The 20,559-nt window shown below is 37.5% G+C and overlaps 1 protein-coding gene and 1 long non-coding RNA gene across 5 annotated transcripts in view; both read left to right on the top strand.

The window, feature by feature from the left end:
- Positions 1 to 20,559, top strand: part of MICAL-like (protein) — a 98,480-nt gene that overhangs the window by 38,949 nt on the left and 38,972 nt on the right. For all 4 annotated transcript variants that reach the window (XM_067357198.1, XM_067357197.1, XM_067357196.1 and 1 more), the window contains 2 exons: positions 3,005 to 3,288; positions 9,007 to 9,185. In XM_067357198.1, coding sequence (XP_067213299.1) covers positions 3,137 to 3,288; positions 9,007 to 9,185 — 331 coding nt within the window. In that variant the 5' untranslated portion in view covers positions 3,005 to 3,136. The remainder of the gene's footprint in view (positions 1 to 3,004; positions 3,289 to 9,006; positions 9,186 to 20,559) is intronic.
- LOC105673084 (uncharacterized) lies at positions 11,791 to 20,479 on the top strand. Its single transcript, XR_010890742.1, has 3 exons — positions 11,791 to 15,825; positions 15,991 to 20,242; positions 20,424 to 20,479. It is a non-coding gene; the product is annotated as an uncharacterized lncRNA (long non-coding RNA).

Below are 20,559 nucleotides of genomic sequence, written 5' to 3'. Positions count from 1 at the left end.
GACTTGTACTATGAGCGTGTACTACATCAAGCTCACGCGAACTGTGTACTGACACGTTTCGTTCAAATCGTGTAAAACTGGTATTCATCGAATCGTCGAGTCTCTATTTGCTTCGCGAATGGTCGATTTCAGCCGCGATATTTCGCGCGCGCCGTGCTTAATAATTTTCACTTTTATCTGACTTTTTACTTTCACTCCAATTGTTTCCGCCATTTCTCACCTTATTTTCCTAGAATGCCTCATAAATAACGCGCGCCGGCGTCTAGTTTTCACTTTAACGATCTTATCGTACGCGTTAGCGTATAATGTCAGCGGGAATGCTGCAATAAAGTGATGAAATGATAAAAACGACTCGACAAAAATTCCGCGAAGACTATTATTTAATGCCCGCGACGTTAGTGGATGTTAACTATCACCCGTTTGCCAATCGACTTTTACCGCGTGTGTTTTCTCGGAAAAAGAAGCGAGCTTTATCGCCAACGGAAACCGGTTGCTGAGACAATGCTATTCGCGTTTGCGCGCGCCCGTCACTCTGTGCCCTCTCGCCTCATCGGGGTACATCCGCCCCCTCTGTCCCCATGGCGTCTCTCACCTGTAAAACGGCCTTTACAGCCTCGCGGCTGTTGGCAAACGGTGAACAAGGCCGACCGCTTTGCCGCATGTAACTTTTACTTATTTCTGTGCACCTACGTTTCACTCACGGTGCGCTCTTGGCGGGACCATTAATCACGGCGCGCGACGTTGGGATACCGTTGCTTAACCGGGGGAATCAAAACGGAGGGCTTTACGTCGACGACGAGAAGTCTGGATTGGAAATTTCCAGTTCTTCCACCTAATTTTACGTATAATGCACGCGACAATATATAATTCGCCGAGAACGTTTATCAGAGCGCGAAACTTTTTTCGACGTTGGAAAAGCGCCGGCGAAACTCGAATGACTCTTAGCCAGCTGTAAAACGCGATGATTTTTGTCCGCCGGGGAAAGCCAATGGGACAAGCGTGTCATGGCTCAGCGGAGAGGAAGATGAGGATGACAAAAGCGGTGGAAATTGCGGAGAGCGGAAAAAGTGCGTTGCGCGCGTTAACAATAAAATAACTTCGTCAACGCGAACGAATTCACGAATCATTGGCGTCTCGCTCCGAGCTATTGTACTTGCAAAAACTGGAAAGCGCACTTTTATACGCGAAACAGACCCGTGGGATAGTTTGACAAACGTGATTACAGATAGCTCGCGGAGTGCGCGTTTAGTAGAAAACTGGTCGGCGTAGACTTAAACGCGACCGAAGCACTTTCCCGTTAACTACTTATCCGCTCCAGTTTTTTTCCCGCGCTCGTGTGATATCGCGTGTAATTTGTGTAATGTTGCGGCGATACAAACCTTATTGCATTTTAAAGTAAAATCTCGCTTAAACATATCGCGCTAGTCCACTTTCGCGTCCAGATCTGAAAAGCAGGCTTTTATAAGTCTACGCATTTAGCGGGTCGAGAAGCGAGATCATTGACGGCGAATGAATTTCGCAGAAGCGTCTTTTCTCGTTTTCACTTATCGGTTCGCGGCAATCGAAAGTTCGCGAGAAAAATGGAGTATATTTATTCGGCGATTCTGCAAAATGCTTTGATAATTGATCGATTCCGAAGCCGAGAAACCGCTGTGCCGGTGGCTGCTAAATATTTCATGCCGCATTCGGCTTTCCATGAAGACGTTTCGTTTCTGAATTTTTAGCGATCGCGAGATATCCGCGGAATTCTTTTATCGATTCCAGCGAATTGTCTCGATTCGCGGATTCCGGCTTCTCCCCTGGGATCTCCTTCAATTATCCTTTAATCCTTTCTTATTTTATATATGCAAGTGAGAGTTGATTTGCATAAAGAATTTCTCTCGCACATCATACACAACATGATTAATTGGATAATTACATATTTTGTAATAAAACGTCGCTTTAATAAGACATATACATTTTATAAAATTTATATAAGTAGTTTGTGTAACATGATGGAGGCAGCAAGGGGGAGACATCAGCGTGCTATAATTAATGCGATAGTATAATCGACGCTCTCACCTTTATACTTTTACGCTCAAAATGTCGAGAAGAATCGATTTATATAAAAAAAGTTGCAAAGTTTACACAAAAAAAAAAAACAATACAGTTTCACGTTGTAGACGTATTACTCTTGTTAAAAGTTAATCTATTTCTGTCAAACAATTTTTATTCAGTTTAGTGGATAATTTTGATCGAGTGGCACACATGATCTTGCAATAAGACATCAATTTTTCAAACACACGTATACAGATGGGCGGGGAAGGACGTGTAGTGTAGCAATATTTTATAAGAAATACTTTCGCGCTTGTAGAAAAAAATTGCGATATATCACCTGTTTTTTTTTTTTGTTTTTTTTTTAATATTACAACGATGTCTGTATTCAGATTCCCATCAGATCAATACTATTAAGAATGTTAACCAGACTATACTTATTGTAGAGGATTAATGAATGGTGCGGCACGCTGCTTATCGTACAGCGCGCGCTGCTTCACGCTTGACCCGGCGCGCGGTTTCGCGCGTTGCTCGCCAGGCGCAGCCTCCTGCTTTCACGTTGCGCAAAACATCATTCGGTCCCCGACAGTCAACGAACGTTGCGCTCGCGATTTATGGCTCGCCTTTTTTTCCCATTCGCGGCTTTCGAGAACTGTGTTCTCGCCTATCCGCTGCCCGTTACAACAAAACACGCTCGATTATCTCGAGCAGTTTTCTTCCCCTCCCCCTCCTTCTTCTCCCCCTCTCCACAACAATCTAACCGTGAGAGCCGTGACATTTCGACTATTTTCGAGAGATTCCTGAGAGAGTGCAGCCAACCTTGGGATTTGATTTACACGCTGAAACGACAGTCACAGATTAATCTGAAAATGTCTAAATGTATCTATAACAGTTATCTTGATATGTTAATATATAATGAGCAATGTTACGTCGTGGCTGTAACGCAAAAATTTGTCTTTTTCTTTTTCAGAAAGCAATTTGGTGTTGTCGAAGAGCGCTGCGCAGCGATATACAGGAATTGGCTAGAACGCGGCCGTTTGAGGAGGAAGTCTCGCAAAGCGTGAAAGAGAAAAAAAGGGTTAAAGGAAGCTGCGAGCGCGAAATGGGCGAGAGACGCGGTACGAAGGCGCTGGAGCTCTGGTGCCGTCGGATAACTGACGGTTATCCGGGTGTAAACGTGCAGAACATGACCACCTCCTGGAGAGACGGGCTTGCCTTCTGCGCCATGATTCATCACTTTCGGCCGGATCTCATGTAAGTTCACAGCGAGCATGTAATCACCGTCGTAACGCGATCGATCTCGGCGCGATATTGTGCCGATAGCGACGCGAAACCGTTTTATTCATCCTTTATCGAATGACGATACTCTCTTTTTCTCTCCGGCAATATGAACTTAAAACCGATTTTAACGCTCGACCGCCGTGTGCACTCTCTAAAAGTGCAATTTAGTCCGCACATTGCCCGATTCTTGGCACGGCTTCAAATTGCCCCTCGTTAAGCCGATTGTCTCGTAAATTAAGCAAGCTGTGGAGAGCCTCGCCCTCCAGCCCTCCCTTCACTCGGTTCAGTCATGTTTCATCTTAATTACGCGCGGTTTGTCGCAGAAAACATTCGTCGCGCGATATGAAAGTAACTTTTTAGTGTGAAATTTCATTTGATATCAATGAGAAGATGAAAAATTCAAAAAATCCAGATATTTAAGGATTCCGGTATCTAAATACGTCAATTTTAATTACGCGTAGTTTATCGATTCTCGCGCGAAAGATTCGTCGTACGATACGAGAGTAACTTTTTAATATAAAATTTCATTTTATATCATTGAAAAGACCAAAAATTAAAAAAATCCAGATATTTAAGGATTCCGGTATCTAAATGCGTCAATTTTAATTACGCGCAATTTATCGCAGAAAACTTTTGTCGTATGAAAGTAATTTTTTAATATGAAATTTTATTTTACATCAATAAAAAGACCAAAAATCTAGATATTTCAGGATTTCGGGATATCTAAATGCATCAATTTTAGATACACGTAGTTTGTCCATTCTCGGGGAAAAGATTCATTGTATGATATGAGAACCGACTTTCTAGCACAAAATTGTATTTCATATCAATGAAAAGGCCAGAAATGGAAAAATCCAGATATTCAAGGATTTCGGTATCTAAATGCGTCAAAATGTCCGGAGAATGATTGAAATATTTGAGAATCTAAAACCATCTAAAAGATGCAAAAATCCGAGGATTGCGACGCATCTCATCGACGGATTGTCCTCTTCGTAGTAATCCCAGGATTTTCGTGTCACCCCGTCGCTCGGCGACGACGAAGGAAGGTCCTTCTAAAAATAGAAGTGAATTGACGATCGATAAAGCAACAGCAGCCTGCACCCATCACACCGAGGAGGATGTACACCTCGGTGTTTTCTCGCCGATAACGGAACGCAACCGGAATTGTGTCCTGTTATGCAACTCGAGTTCAGCGGCATCTTGTCGATTCGAAACATTCTACTTTTTCCGTCACTTTTTTCCTCGCCCGCTTTTTCTGAATAATTTCCTCCGGATTAACAGCGTCGGTGATTCCACATAATCTTAATCCGGTTGCACGCGCAATCGCGCGATCTCATTTATTTTGGAATGTAATCTGCTTTCTTCGACCGACAAGATGATGCCGGCCGCGAGCTGCGTTTCCTCATTTTCGAATAATAAAATCAATATCGCGCTTGAATTCTAAGCTCGTAGATAAATTCCACTTGTTCGGATTAAGAGAGTGGATTCGATGCTTTTTTTTCCGCGTATTTTTCTTTTCGGCAGATAATCGATGAACGCGGGGCAAAAAGATGAGCAACGCGGCAGATGGGATCGGGGGAGATTTATTTGTCTTCAATTATGCATGAAAACCAAACGACACCCCCGAGTTTTCTTGGCCGGAAGCCGAAATAAAAATATCATCGAGATAGCCGAAAACATTCATTAATTATTGTTATCGTTGGGTGTGTTGACATCCGTGAATAAATAACGCGAGCAGAATTCACGCAACTGTACATTTCCGAGGGATCGTCGGGACGGAAATAGGTCGCGCGAGTTGTGCGGTTAATTTTTCAATAATCGTCCGTCATGTTTGACGACGTGAAACGTCGGGGACGGACCGCAAAAGAGCCTGCGGATTGGATCGTCGCCCGCGTCGATATTCCCGGAAGAGATGGGGATGTTTTGTCGTGGATTAAGCGACGTTTTTCGAAAGGAACGCGTCCGCAAAAACGGAAGGACCCCGGCTTTCCCTTGTCATTTCTGCAAAAAGCCTCTCTCCCGGCCTTTTCCCGACCTTAGCTCGGTCACTCGATCGTATTAAAATGGAAGTAGATTTTTTGTACGATCTGTTAGGCACAATATATCTTTTCAGTTGTTTCGTGGTCGAGTGACAAAGAAGATTATTTTTCAAAGAGTATATAAATTAACGGAAGAAAAGAAATCTCAAGTTTTAATCGTCTTAGTCTGTGAAAATCTTTTCTTTCGTTGGTGCATATAAATTTACGCTTTTGCAAAAAATAATAAGTTTTTAGTGAGAAGAGATATTCGTCTTATGTCTGAACGTGAAAATTCTCCTTAGAACTGGCGCCTCGATACTCAAGGTCTCACGACGAAGGGAATTCGCTTTTTATCGCGGACTGGGATCGTTGCCGAGGCTATTCCTCATTTCTTCTCCTCTTATTGTCCCGGGCAGAGCCCGACAAAATCTACTACTCGGACGTAACGACGGAGGCAGTAAAACGAGAGAGGAGCGAAGTTTTCCTTTACTACCTTCCGTTCTCCGTAGCTGAAACGGAATTTTTCCTCTTCCCTCTTCGCTTCCTCCCTTGTCCTCTCGAACTTGAGAGAGCCGAGTTATTTTAACTCCCGGCAAAGGACAAAGGTTTTCGAGCTGCGCGTAATGCATCCTGATAATTATCGTTGCCTAAGTAGCCGCGCGCAAAGTGATTGAAAATGAATGACACGACAGCCCAGCCGGCACTCTTGTCATCGAGCCGCAAAGAGAGCGCCGAGCAGTACCTTGGAACAGTATATCACGTGGGAACATCTCGAGATATCTGACGAGAGGCGTGGGTGAAAGCGAAACCGACAGGTGTGCCTGACGTCGATCGATGAGGGATCACGTGTCGAAAAGCAGACCTTTGCATCTTCGATGAAATTCGCGGCAGTGCATTAATTCGCGTGGAGATGCATCGCGGCTGAGCGCGAGGCGAAAGGCACGAGCGCGAGAATCACGTGCGGCTCGAACTTTTGTTCGCCGTCTCGCCTGCAACGGCGAAGCGAAGCGTGTGCGCAATGCGATGCGATTTCTACCTTTTATTAAATATCATTAGTTTCAGCCGCATCGCGCGAATCGATTTCTCGATCGACGCGCGTTCCACCATCGCGTTAGATTTCCATCGCGTTCCATCGCAGCGGAATCTTATTCTTCGTTCATAATTCGCCGGCGCTCTCGCCGACGAGATATACGCGCGGCGATTAGCGTCGAGCGGCGCGGATAAAATATCGCCAATAAGCCGAAAGACGAGGCGAGAGTCTTTCGCGTGGGCTTTTCTTTTTTGCGGCTGTGCGAGAGACGAGGGCGGGAGGACGAGGATAAAAGGGGTTTGGGTGTGGCACCGCGGTCTGCTGGAACTCTGACTCATCGTGACCTCGTCCCGGACGACCTCCCGTCGTCTGTCGCCCCCGAATTTTATAGCGCGAAATACATCCGAAATTACATCATCAATAATTATCAAAGGAATATCTGGCGGTACAGCGATATTCCATTATTATCGACGTTACTGCGGATCATTTTGTATAAACTATGCAAATATCGTTACTTGAGGAGTTTTATGCGTCGATTTCACGCTCCATCTACATCGCAACGAAAACTTTAACCTTCGGTGCGAAGTTATTAGCTGCCCGCTCGCTATCAATCCAGCTAACCGAAGACGAGCACCGGTGCTCGTCCTTCGACCTAAAATTTCAAGTATTACTCCAACCGCTGAACGATGTGCACCGATGCGGCTTATGCATATCGATTCATCTAAAAGTGGAGCACTCATGGCATTCCACGTATCGGGCATCCTTCAAAATGCGCTGTAAAAAATACCGAGCGGATTATAATTCTGTATATAATAATCGCATCTTCAGTGGTTCGTATTTGAACGCTTCCGTATTAAACAGCGAGTTATTGCAAGGGCGCTTTTAAGTCGTCTTTTCAGCACTTTTGATCCGAGGTCACCTCTTTGAATGTCTTTGAATAGGTTTCCGGTCTGCTGGGAAAATTTTGCCGGCAATATCGCTCTATCTCGATAAGTTGGCGTTTATTTACGGTATTAGCCGTCGACGTTAACTCGATAGCGTTACTTCTCAGACGGTCCTGAAAGACCAGAGCAGAAATGGCGAAAATTTTCATTATTTCTACTGCAACTAATTTTTTTTCCAAATAATATATGCCGGAAATTATGAAAGTGGATTAAATCAATAATCTTGAAAAATCGAACTTTTTTTTACATTGATTTATATTATTATAATGTAGAATTGTTTTTTAAAAATAGTGGAAAATTGAATATAAAAATATGTGTTTTGGAAAATATTTTGTCGCAATGAGAAAAATATTTTTAATGCAGGGGATTTATATGAGCAGATTACTTTAATTTGTAAAAAAGAATAATTTATTTATGTTACGACGGAAGATTCGCTAATATATTAATGTTTGCACGCTACACTTCTCGGAACGCCTCTATCTAGATTCGCGCTTTCCGAGAACCTCTGTTTATTGTTCGCGCCCGTCGATCGGCCGAAAAACACGAGACATACGCACGCACACATACAGACGATCGTTCTCGCTTTCGAGAAGTTCTTTGTTATTTGACAACAAATATTAAGGGTAACTGTCGGTCGCAAGGTCGGTCTCAAACACCTTCCTAAATGCTGCTAGGCATTTTCAAATTGATAGAAGATATTGACTCTACAATACGTGCAAACGCAAAAGTCTAAATGTCTCGAAACAAAAAACACGTCTTACAATTAGCCTACTTTCACAATCACTGCCGCATATGCGCCTCGATGGATTCCGGTCCAAGCACATTGCTCGGCGCGATGTGTGCGATAAAGTATACGTTTGTGGAACCTTTTCAGTCATGCGAAAATTGAATTACGATACGATGTATTACGTTTCTCGACGCAATCCCATAGAGTCGCCCCTGTTTCCGGCATATTCTATTGTATAGTGTGCACACCTACAGCACGCCCACGACATGCTACGCCGATTTCAATATATGCGACAAATAACATCGGCAATTGTAGCAATCGTATATTCGGATATGTTGCATTTCGCACAGTTGGCCGATTTCTCATGCATTACGCGCTGATATTGCAGCGTTTTTGCCATTATTTTTCTGCATTTTTAATTACAATTTATAGCTGAAATGTGCGGCATTAGAAGCCAAGTAAAATTACAGACTGCGATATATCAAAAGTCGCTTGCATTTTTATTAAGCATCTCTCACATTTCAAAGTTATTTCGCGTTTTTCAATATTGCGTCACATCCGTTGCGGATCTTCGTTTTATTAAAAGGGATATAATTGCGCGACGGATTCGCGCCGGTCGAGTGTTCCTTTAATAAATACCGAGCATACTTCGCCGCACTTTACAAGATATTCAGCAGCTGTAATTGTCTCGGTTATTTGTACTCGCTTTTAACGGGAGAAAAAATAACACAACGATTCTCCATATACGCCCACAAAGAGTCTGATTAATTCAAGGAATCTTTTTTATACATCCGACGTTTTATCGAGCGAATCTTCGAAGCGAATAAATATTGATGAGGCGGGGGAGGGGGAGAAGTTACACCGAAGTAACGAATAGCGGAAGATTAATACTGCTTAGTGTAAGGATAAAAGCAGCGCGAGACAGATAACGGCGGTATCTTTAAGTCACCCCGTGCCGCTTCTCTGTTACAGCGACTTCAACAGCCTGAACAAGGACGATGTGTACAGAAACAACGAGCTGGCTTTCAGAACAGCCGAGCAGCACCTCGGGATTCCCGCCCTTTTGGACGCCGAGGATATGGCGTCTTGCGCGGTGCCCGATCGATTGTCCATTCTCACTTATCTCTCGCAGTTCTACCAAACTTTTGGAGGTGAGTTACAATCGTACGATCACTTTCCGCTTGAAAATGAACGATCGACAAGTGCGTTTTTCCGTCCGGAAAAATAATACTACGCTTCGCGAATTGTCTCGAACGTCTCATTGCGCGAAGGCAGTATGCATTCCCGCATTCTTGGGACGTTGAAAAATTTCATTAAATCCATTCGTCATTCTCGATTTATTTATTTCGCCGTTCAGTCTTCGGTGCTGGAATAGCGCAAACACGCGCGTTTGCACCGGTGATTACATTCGGCGCATATTAATTTCGGAATGATACTTAAATCCAATTGAGATAAAATTGTTACGAATAACCTCAGAGGTGCGCAACGATTTTTGATGAGCTTTTTATTTCTCATCTGGCTACATTCGCCGCTTTTATCCGCTTTTCCCCGGACAACTTTATCGTCCTGCGTTAGGAAAAGTGCATAATTTTTTCATCGATCGATAACTCATCGCAACGATATTTCTTTTATCACATTCAGTGGTGCGAAAATTGAATTTTGCGCGAAGCAAAACGGAAAATAATTTTTCCGGAAATCTAGTTACGTAATCTACTTTTTTTTTCCTCGATCCTGTGGAGAACCGATTTCCCATGATTTTGATCGAGAAACTCGTATAAATTCGATTTTGCACACACGATTATAAGTATGCAAAATCTCTCGGTTAAACGAGCGCACAATCGCGATGCGCGGGAGGCGCGAGCTACGAAAAAAAAACGGACCTATCGGCGCACACATCACGTTCGCTTTCAGGTAGAAATCAAGCGAGTCCGATCGACAGGCGTATGACGTTCGAAACGTCGCGGCGCGTTGAACGTCTTGCACGTCCAACACGTTCTCGCAGCCGGTTACTAAATGGGCCAAATAGGCCACGCCGATCGGGCTCGTGTCACTGATTGGTTTCTGGCTTTCTCCCCTTCGCCGACCGACGCGCGACATATCTCTCGCAATTGTCCCTTCGATTGATATCTCGCGCGCGTGTGACATTCGATGCGGAAGTTGTGCTATATAAGCCGCTCGGGCGAGATCGATATCTGCACTTGAACAGCGTCGCTGAATTTCGAGACGCGAAATACAGGTCATTTTAAATATATCGCGTGATTTCTTTTTGACTCGCGATTTCCGAGCAAAATTTCTTCAACAAATAAATTCTTTCCCCAAATCAACAGCGTATAAAGCAAAACACTCTTCGTCGGAATATGTGCGCGATAAACACTTGGGCTCTAAGATCTCCCCGGCGTAATCGGCTTGCGATAGTGCAACGCGACAGTACGTCGGAAACTTGAGCGCTTAAGCCAATATTCACTGCCTCGTTCTTATCGGTCTCGCTGGATCCTGATTATCAAGAGCGCAATTACCGCCTGTCCGATCGCGAGAGGATAACTTTGAAAATTTGAGTAGCCACTTGTTGAGCTGCCTCCGCAAGATTTGCATTCTTTTTGCGCGGCCTTTTTCGCTGTTCGCATCTCGATCGAGAAATAGCTGCTGTTGGCAGCATCGATCGTTTGCGTTATCGTTTGCAACCACTTGTTGAACGGACGTTATTACGTGTCGCCGCCGTGGTCGTCGGTGTTGTGAAATTTTCGTCTTTCTCTACGACAACGGATACGAGCGAGTCTCGCAAATAAATATACGACGCAACCGCTCCGCCTATTCGTGGAGAGATGTTTAGTTTTTTTTTTTTTTCCCCTTCAACGCATATGTGTATCAGCAATTATGAAGGTCGACTAGTTGTAAGTGAAAAATTTTGCAAAATTAAATTTATTATTTATTTAGTATTACATTGATCTTTATAATAATATGAAGTCATTGTTTAATAATGTCTAAACGCTTTTCGGAACAAGTAAAAATGTCGGAACTTTGGAAAATTAAATTGCAATGTAAGTTGCAAATATTTCACATGCCGCACTCTTTTCACCGCGGTCTACATCGAGAAGGTTAGCATGGACTATTTGACTCCTAGCTTCTTCGCGTGCTCGCGTTGATACCCGGCGGCGTTTTCGTTACGCAAAATGTCTATTTTATAACATGCCTCTCTCTCTCTCTCTCTCTCCCGTCACTAATCTTTTCTCTCCTCTTTCTCCCTCCTACAGTCGCGTGATTACGAAAGGGGGAAGTGCGTCATTTGTTGGAATATTATTCGAACATCGAGCTCTGTCGCTGAATTCACGACGAGGCCGTAATCTATTAAGAATCCATCCGTTCCCGGCTCTTAATCTTATCCAGAGACTTTCAGCTTCCCGGCAAATTAACCATCCCGTTAATCTCTGAACGACGGTTAATCTCGATCGCAGAGAAGACGATCCTTTTCTCGGCCGCGCATATAAATGCCCGCTCGAATTAACGCGATCGCGAGAAGGGGACTAATCCCGTTTCTCAAATCACTAACCTGCAACGAGAAAATTGCCACATTGCTCGGTAGTCGACGTTCTATCCGTTTTATAGCTACATTAGGACTGCGTTCGCTCGCGGAATACAGCCGGCGCTTCTTCTCTCAACGGACGGACGGACGGACGGCAGTGTACACGCTTGTCTTTTACATTAGTACGTACATTAAAGCGGAAGTACAATCTACCGTTCATTACTTTCAATAAACCTAACTTTTTCATTGCACAAAAAACAAATCTAAGCAAATTTTATGGAGAAGAAGAATTCTACTCATGAAAGCGAATACCGGGCGCAATTTTTTTCTTGAAATGAAATCGAGAATTACTGCGCATTTCGACTATTTGGTTTCATTCAATTATCTTCTCTTAATCTTGATTATAGTTTTTTTTTTACAAAATGCAGATTTCTTTGCACAAGTTTATTGATTGCATCCGGTCTGATGGTTTGTTTTCCCTTGTAGAATGTCTGAAAGAGTTTTGGTTTTATTAGTTAATATTAATATTTATTGATTTATTTACATAATTATAGATTAAGCTCATGTTTAAGAAATTTGATCTCTATTTAATTTTCTTTTCTCTGCTCTTTTTTCTAACAAAAAAGGGAATTTTTCTTAATGTAATATGTCATATATAACATAACAGTTATTTTTTTACCAATAAAAATTTGTTTTTATAATTCTCTTAGACTTTCGTTATTTGTCCGATGAATTTTGGAGTCTTTTAAGTGTGTTGACATTAATGGACGATAGTGTACATTTATTGTATCACTACATAAGATATTTTCACAACTATTCGCTGTTTTAACAACGAATCGCGCAATGAAGAAAAGAGAAAAACTAAAAAATGCAATTCAACAAGTCTATCAGATTATTATTTGAATTGTAATTCTTTTATGTTTTTATCAAGCTATAGAATACGAGCTTGAAATGTGGAGAGATGTCATGTAAATTTATGTTTGGGTAACACAAGTTGGTCGACGTAGATAAATAAGCAATTTTACGCAAATACATTGCATTATATAACTTTTCTTCATAACGCCTTGCAAAAGAGTCAATATTATTGTTCAAACAAAAGCGTATTTCCGCTTCGCTTCGGTCTAATATCGGCCACAATAGCGGTACTTCCAACTCTCCCTGCATAAATATTCACGCTACAAAGGAAAGTTTTAAAGGGCGTTCGATAAAATACGTCACATTTCATTGAAACAAATACATATTAACCGCTTTCAGTTTTTCTCTTAATAGAAAACAATATATTATGTCTTAATTAATATCTTCTTATAATTTTTTTATTTTTTCTACTAGGAGATCATTATTTTAATAATGCAGTGTGTTATACTTAAAATAAATAAAATAAAGACAAGAGTTTGTGCATAAAATGTGGCATGTAATAATATATTTACTATACAAATAACTTAATCAGATAATATGTTAAAATAATAAAATAAAACGTCGCGTATTAAGTGCGCCGCAATCAATGCAATCAATGCAACAAAATTTATCATATTCGCGTTACTATTATTTATCGCCGAATTCTTTTCTGAAAAAACTCTTTGACACCCTCCCTTCCTCTCTTTCTCTCCCTCCCTCTCTCTCGCGCGCGCGCGCGAGATTGTTATAATATACATATTTCGCATCCTATCCGCCTTTCTTCCTAACTGTAGGTTTAAACGCTATCAATATTTATGTTTAAATAAAAAAACTGTACGTCTCTTTCCTCGACCACTTCCATCAGGCACTTTTCGACGAAATAATGTTCGCATCGTCCTCAGTTAAACGCGTTCTGTCGTACAGATCAGACACAATGTCTTGGCAATTAACAATTTGAGACTTCCCCTGAATAGAAGAACACTATGCAAAAAAGGAATCCAATCACAATTTTCAAGTGAAATGTAAAACTTGCGAAAATTATATTAAATACGCGAGTACTTTTAAGTTTAACATACACATACTTAGTAAGCATCAAAATGAACATAAAAAGGAATTCGAAATGCAACGGAAGCATAATGTGTGGAAATATTTTAACATAACAAACGAAGGAAATACAAGATGTATTTCCTTCGTTTGTTATGTATGTAAAATAGTGGAGTAATGTCATTAGATTCCTTAAATGATCACTTATCAGAAAAGCATGAGAACATAGAAGATCTAAAGCTCTATGAATCACAAGATTGGGCTTGGAAATACATCGACGCAGAGGAAGTTAATAATTTTTTTGGAAAATGTACGCTTTCTGACACAAAAATGAGGTTTCCGTTTACGTCTACAACATTAATACATCATCTCGGAAAACATGAGAGAATAGTAAACGCTGAACGAAACGTGCAGTTTTGGAAAGATCAAATTGAAACGTTGAGGTGGTTGGATAAATTTTATAGAAAAGCTGAGGAGAATTTTCGAGCAAAATGTAAGAAATGTAATAACAGTTATTTATATATCTCCAATGACAGAATTAAGGAGCACTTAAGCAAGCATAAAGACATTTTCGATTATGAAGAATATATGGAGACAACGGAAGACAGAAAAATTGGCTGGAAAGGTATGAGGTTCATAGATGACAATGCCCGTGAAATAGAATGTATGATATGTAATGAAATTTTGTCAAATAACTCCTTCATAAACAATCATGAAATACATTAGTTATCGGTGAAAATCATACCGATTCTAGTACATTGCGAAGAAAAATGAAGGGAATGATTATAACGATTGTGGCGCATCAAAAATAGAAATGAGGTGAATAAAATAAAAAAGGAAATATTTCTATTTCTGCGAAAAGTGTATCAAATGCATTATTTTTTATATGTCGTAGTATCAATAAATAAAAAGCCACACATATGTTTGATGTAGACATTTTTATAAATAATAGAATATTAATTGAAGGTTATAAATTCCGTTAAGAGAACAACTTTTGCATTATTTGGAAAATATTATTTATCTGTGTTACTGATTTGCTGTAAGGTTTCTTTCTCGCCCCTTCCATCTTGCTCGCTCGCGAAATTGTTATATTACTATACATTCGCATCCTACCGTTCCTCTTGATAACTGTTAGGTAGGTTTAAACGCTGTCAATATTTACGTTCAAATAGAAAAACTGTACGTCTCTTTCCTCGACCACTTCCATCAGGCACTTTTCGACGAAATAATATTCGCATCGTCTTCAGTTAAACGCGTTCTATCGTACAGATCAGACACAATGTCCTGGCAATTAGCAACTGGAGACCTCCCCTGGATAGAAGAACACTATATAAAAAAGGAATCCAACCACAATTTTCAAGTGAAATGTATATCTTGCCAAAATCATATTAAATACGCGAAAGTTCGTATGTTTAAGAAACACATACGTATTGAGCATTCAGAGGAATATATAATGGAATGCGAAATGCAATGTAACCGTAATGTGTGGAAATATTTTATCCTAACAAAGAAAGGAAATACAAGATGTATTGTATGTAAAATTGTGATGCTTGGAAAACAGTCAAAAGAATCCTTAGAATATCACTTATCGGAATATCATGAGAACGAAGAAGAACTAAAGCCCTATGATACACAAAATTGGGCTTGGAAATACGTCGACGCAGAGGAAGTTAATAATTTTTTTGGAAAATGTACGCTTTGTAACACAAAAATGAGGTTTCCGTTGATGTCTAAAAAATTAATACTTCACCTCAAAGAAGATGGAATAAAAGTAAACGATAAACGAAATGTACAGTTGTGGAAAGATCAAATTGACAATTTGTATTGGTTGGATAACTTTTATGCAATAGCTGAAAAGGATTTTCAAGCAGAATGTAAGACTTGTGGACACAATTATTTTTATGTTTCCATTAAGACGATTAAGGACCACATGAGGAAGCATAAAAATATTTTCGATTATGAACAATATATGCAGAAGACGGAAAAAAGAACATTAGGCTGGAAAGGTATGAGGTTTATAGATAATAATGCACGTGTAATAGAATGTATGGGATGTCAAGAAATTCTGAAAAATAAATTCTTCATAAACAATCATAAAACGCATCATAAGCCATTGCTCTCCTATCAAATTTATTGGGGATTTAAATACATGAAACAACTTGGAGATTTGGCAAAATGTACGATTTGTGAAGAAGATGTAAAACTTGTTTGGCATGCAAACCATTTAAAAAGTCACATAAAAAATCAACACGAAGAGATATGGACAACAATGAATGCAATGTATCAACAAGTTATTCCGTCGACAAGCCAGGCAGCCTAAAAGAAAAATAAACGTGAGTTTTAATCAAATTTTTTATTAATTATTATTGTTATCATATTATATTTATCATTACATTTTATTCCAAAGAATAACTCAAAAGTGGCGTTTTTAATACATAAAAACCACAAAAATTAAGTAAATAATATTTGTTTCTGATATATTATATATTTTTATATAGATTTCTCTACATCGAGTTTGACAATTGGAAATGGTGGTAGCGACACTTTTAATTAGCATGGTTTGACTTTGACCGAAGTGATTTCAAATACATGAAGACTTTGGCATGTAATTTGACTTATTTGTTGCATATCAGCTTCATGTTTATAAATATATAAAATTTGTAAAGTTAAATGTATTTATAAATTTATAATTTAAATGCAATATTTTAAATTTATAAAATTAAATACTATATTTATAATTTTAAACAATATTTATAATTTTCAAGCATGATATACTTCAAATTACGCTTTAAAATCAAAAACTGTGTTCATATATTAGCATTTCGTGATCAGCAATAACGGCAGGTTTGACTTTGACCTAAGTGATTTGAAATACATGAAGACATTGGCATATAATTTGACTTATTTGTCGCATATCAGCTTCATGTTTATAAATATATAAAATTTGCAAATTTTAATATATTTATAAGTTTATAATTTTAAACCATACTTATAAATTTTAAGCATGATATGCTTCAAATTACGTTTTAAAATCAAAAACTGTGTTTATACATTTATAAAAAGTACATCGACTTTATGATTATAACATAACATAATATAACGATTTTTTTATAGTGACGAATCTTCCATTGACGTACTCAGTACATACATAATAAGAATAACAAAAATTAGATCATTAGTATTTGTTCGAAATTTGTCGCATCGTAGCTTAAAATAGATATAATGTCTACGTCACTCGATATTTGAAGAAAGAACCGTTTGCTACATATATTTAGCAATTGGACCTGAAAATATTACTTTTTTGTACAATATTTTCATGAAAAAAGTAGAAATCAGAATCTTTAGCGAATCACTAACAGGACCATATTAGGAAAGAATTGGAGGATTATGTATTTCGCAGTTGGGCATAGAAGTATTGCTTTTTTGTGCATAAGAAGACGGTATTTCCAAATCCATGTACGAAATGTATATTCCTTTAGTTCCTTTTTGCAATGCTGGTGTAAATAATTTTTGAAGAGTTTTGATGTCTACATTTTATATGACTTTATGAAATAATTTTGAATTATTATGTAAAAAGTAGAAAAAAAGCATACACAATTTTTTAAATACGAAGAGAAGAGAAAAGTACGAATATCACCATAGAAGTATGTTAATTATTTGAACAGATTATGTTTTTGCAATATATTTTCTGTGCGTATGTTCCGTTTAAACTTGAATCTTTAGTAAATAATGTATCAATACTCTAAAGTATTACGAACAAGGAGATTGTATTATTTCATTATTTTATACTTATTTAAAAATTTCTCAATCTCGTCTTAAAGTATTATAAGCATGTAAGAAATTCCATCATTTTAGAATTTAATTTTAAGCTTATTTAAAAGTTTCTTGTTTACGAATTTAATGTTACCTTTAAAATAATTCAAGCGTGTAACAGATTGTATCATTTTATCATTTTAATGTTATCTTTATTTACAAATTCTTCAACTATGAAATTAATGTTTTATTTAAGGTATTACAAGTAGGAAATTGTATTTTATTACATTACTGTTACGCTTATTTAAAAATTTCTAGAACTTTTTACGAATTTAATATTATTGTAATTTGCGTGATAAATTCAAGTTTTGGTAGATAGCTTTGCATGTGCAAATAATATAAATAAAATTCATGTATTCATATAAATGTAGTTTGAGTTTGATTGTACTCACACAGATACATATGGCATGTGATAATAATTTGTACATATATAAAATATATTTATTTGAAAAAAAATACATATATATAAGAAAATTATGTTTCATATTTAATTATATTATATTACAAATATGTATTACGATTTTCTAAAAAGTAAAAAGAAAGAAACGTTTAATTTTTATAAGGATGAACATTAAGTGTCGATGTGATTTTTGATTGCTTTGTAACAGTGTGCAATATTAGTTAAACTTTTATCCGATTTTTCTGGTCACCTATTTTTCATTCATTTACCGCACGTGTCATAATAACTAGGGCCAACGTTGAATATTGCAAAATTTTTAAATTTATCATGTAACTAAATAATGAGTAGGTGTGTGTATAATCGCCCCGAGCAATGCGTAGAGCATTGTAAATTACAAAATAATTTTTTATTACACAATATAAAATCTAACAAAATAATTTTATTTTAGAATTTTTTGAATGCAATTGTTATTTGCATCTGTCTGTTACATAGAGATTCTGTTCGAATAAGAAATTTTATCATGAAATGCGAACTGATTCGATCTTGAGATCCAAATTGTTGTTCGATTACTTAACTACTAGTCTTGGATTTATTTTTTATTCATTTTTTATTTTCAATATTGTATGAAATATTGCTTTAAATATTGTTTTATTTATTTTTCAATTTTGTATGAGTTATGGAAATAATTATAATTAAATATGTACTTATATTTTATTATAAAAATATGTATTACTTGTTTATTTATCGACATGTGTTCCATGTTAATGAAACGGCAAGGATTGTTTTTTATTTTACTCAAACAATCAAAAGTTACAATAAATTGTAACAAATTTGAAATATTAAATAATTGCTTTATTTCAATATGAATACCAAAGTTATGAATTTAAGATATTTAAAATTATAGTCAAGTAATTAGCAACAGAATAGTAGAACATGAAAATTACATCGATAACTTGTAGTACATTGCGAAGAAAAATGAAGGAAGTGACGATAATGTTGGTAGTGCATTCAAATTAGAAATAAGGTGAATAAAATAGAAAAGGAAATATTTCTATTTCTGCAAAAAATGTATCATATGCATTATTTTTTACATATCGCAATATAAATAAATAAAGAAATCACACATTTCTTTGATATAGACATTTTTATAGATAATGGAATATTAATTGAAAGTTAAAAAATTCTTTTTAGAACAACTTTTGCATTATTTAGAAAATATTATTTATATGTTTTACAGATTTGCTATAATGCCTCTTCTTCTTCCCCTCTCTTTTTCTCTCGCTCGCGAAATTATTATATTACCATACATTCGAATCAGTTCTTATCGCCCCTTTTGATAACTGTTAGGTAGGTTTGAATGCTGTCAATATTTACGTTCAAATAGAAAAACTACGTCTCTTTCTTCGACCACTTCCATCAGGCACTGTTCGACGAAATAATGTTCGCATCGTCTTTAGTTAAACACGTTCTACCGTACAGATCAGACACAATGTCTTTGGAATTAAGGGCTAGAGAATTCTCCTGGATACAAGTATTTTATGTAAAAAAGGAATCCAACCACAATTTTCAAGTGGAATGTCAAATTTGCGAACGTGATATTAAATACGCGTCAGCTGATAAGTTTAAGAAACACATGTCTGTTAAGCATCAAGATGAACTTAAAATGGAATGCGATATGCAACATAAGCATGATGTGTGGAAATATTTTTACTTAACAAGAGATGGAAAATCAATATGTATTGTATGTAAAGTTGTGATATCTACAGGATGGTCGACGCATTTCTTACAGAATCACTTGTCGACAAATCATGAGAACAAAGATCTAAAGCCCTATAAATCACAAAGTTGGGCTTGGAAATACATCGACGCCGAAGAAAGTAATAATTTTTTTGGAAAATGTAATCTTTGTGACACAAAAATGACGTTTCCGTTGATGCTCGAAAATTTAAGAGATCACCTCCGAATACATAATTTTGAGAAACCCATTAAACGAAACGTACCGATGTTGAAAGATAACTTTAAACATTCGTTTTATATGAAAAGCTTTTATACAACAGCTGAAGAGGATTTTCGAGTAAAATGTAAGCATTGTTTAAACCAGTTTTTATATGTCTCCATCGAGACGATTGAGCAGCACATGAGCAAGCATAAAGATATTTCCGATTATGAAAACTATATGAAGACGACGGAAGAAAGAAAAATAGGCTGGAAAGGTATGAGGTTCATAGATGATAATGCAGGTGAAATAGAATGTATGATATGTCATACAATTCTGCCAAATAAATTACACATAAACGATCATGAAAAACTACATTCTACGAAGCTGCTCCGTTATCATACTTATTGGGGATTTAAATACATGAGACAATTAGGAGATTTGGCTAAATGTACGATTTGTGATGAAATTGTAACACTTATGTGGGATGCGAGCCATTTACAAAATCACATGTTTGAACAACATGCAAAGGAAGTTGGAGAATTATGTCGAGCAGTTGAATCGTCACCGTCATGCACTGTACTTTAAAAAAAAAATAAACGTGAGTTTTAGTTAATCTTTTTATTAATTATTATTGTTATCATATTATATTTATCATTACATTTTATTTTTTGAGTGGTGTTCTCAATACATAAAAACAACAAAAATCAAGTAATTAATATTTGTTCTGATTATATTGTTTCTGATATATTATAAATGTTTATATAGATTTATCTGTATAGAGTTCGACACAATTGCAAATGATGGTAGCCACATTTTTAAGGAGCATCTCGTGACCCGTAATAACGGCAAATTTGACTTTGACCGAAGTGATTTCAAATACATGAAGACATTGGCATATAATTTGACTTATTTGTC

The sequence above is a fragment of the Linepithema humile genome, chromosome 6 (assembly GCF_040581485.1).
Source record: "Linepithema humile isolate Giens D197 chromosome 6, Lhum_UNIL_v1.0, whole genome shotgun sequence".
Lineage (NCBI taxonomy): Eukaryota > Metazoa > Arthropoda > Insecta > Hymenoptera > Formicidae > Linepithema > Linepithema humile.
This window is presented reverse-complemented; position numbering and strand designations above follow the sequence as displayed.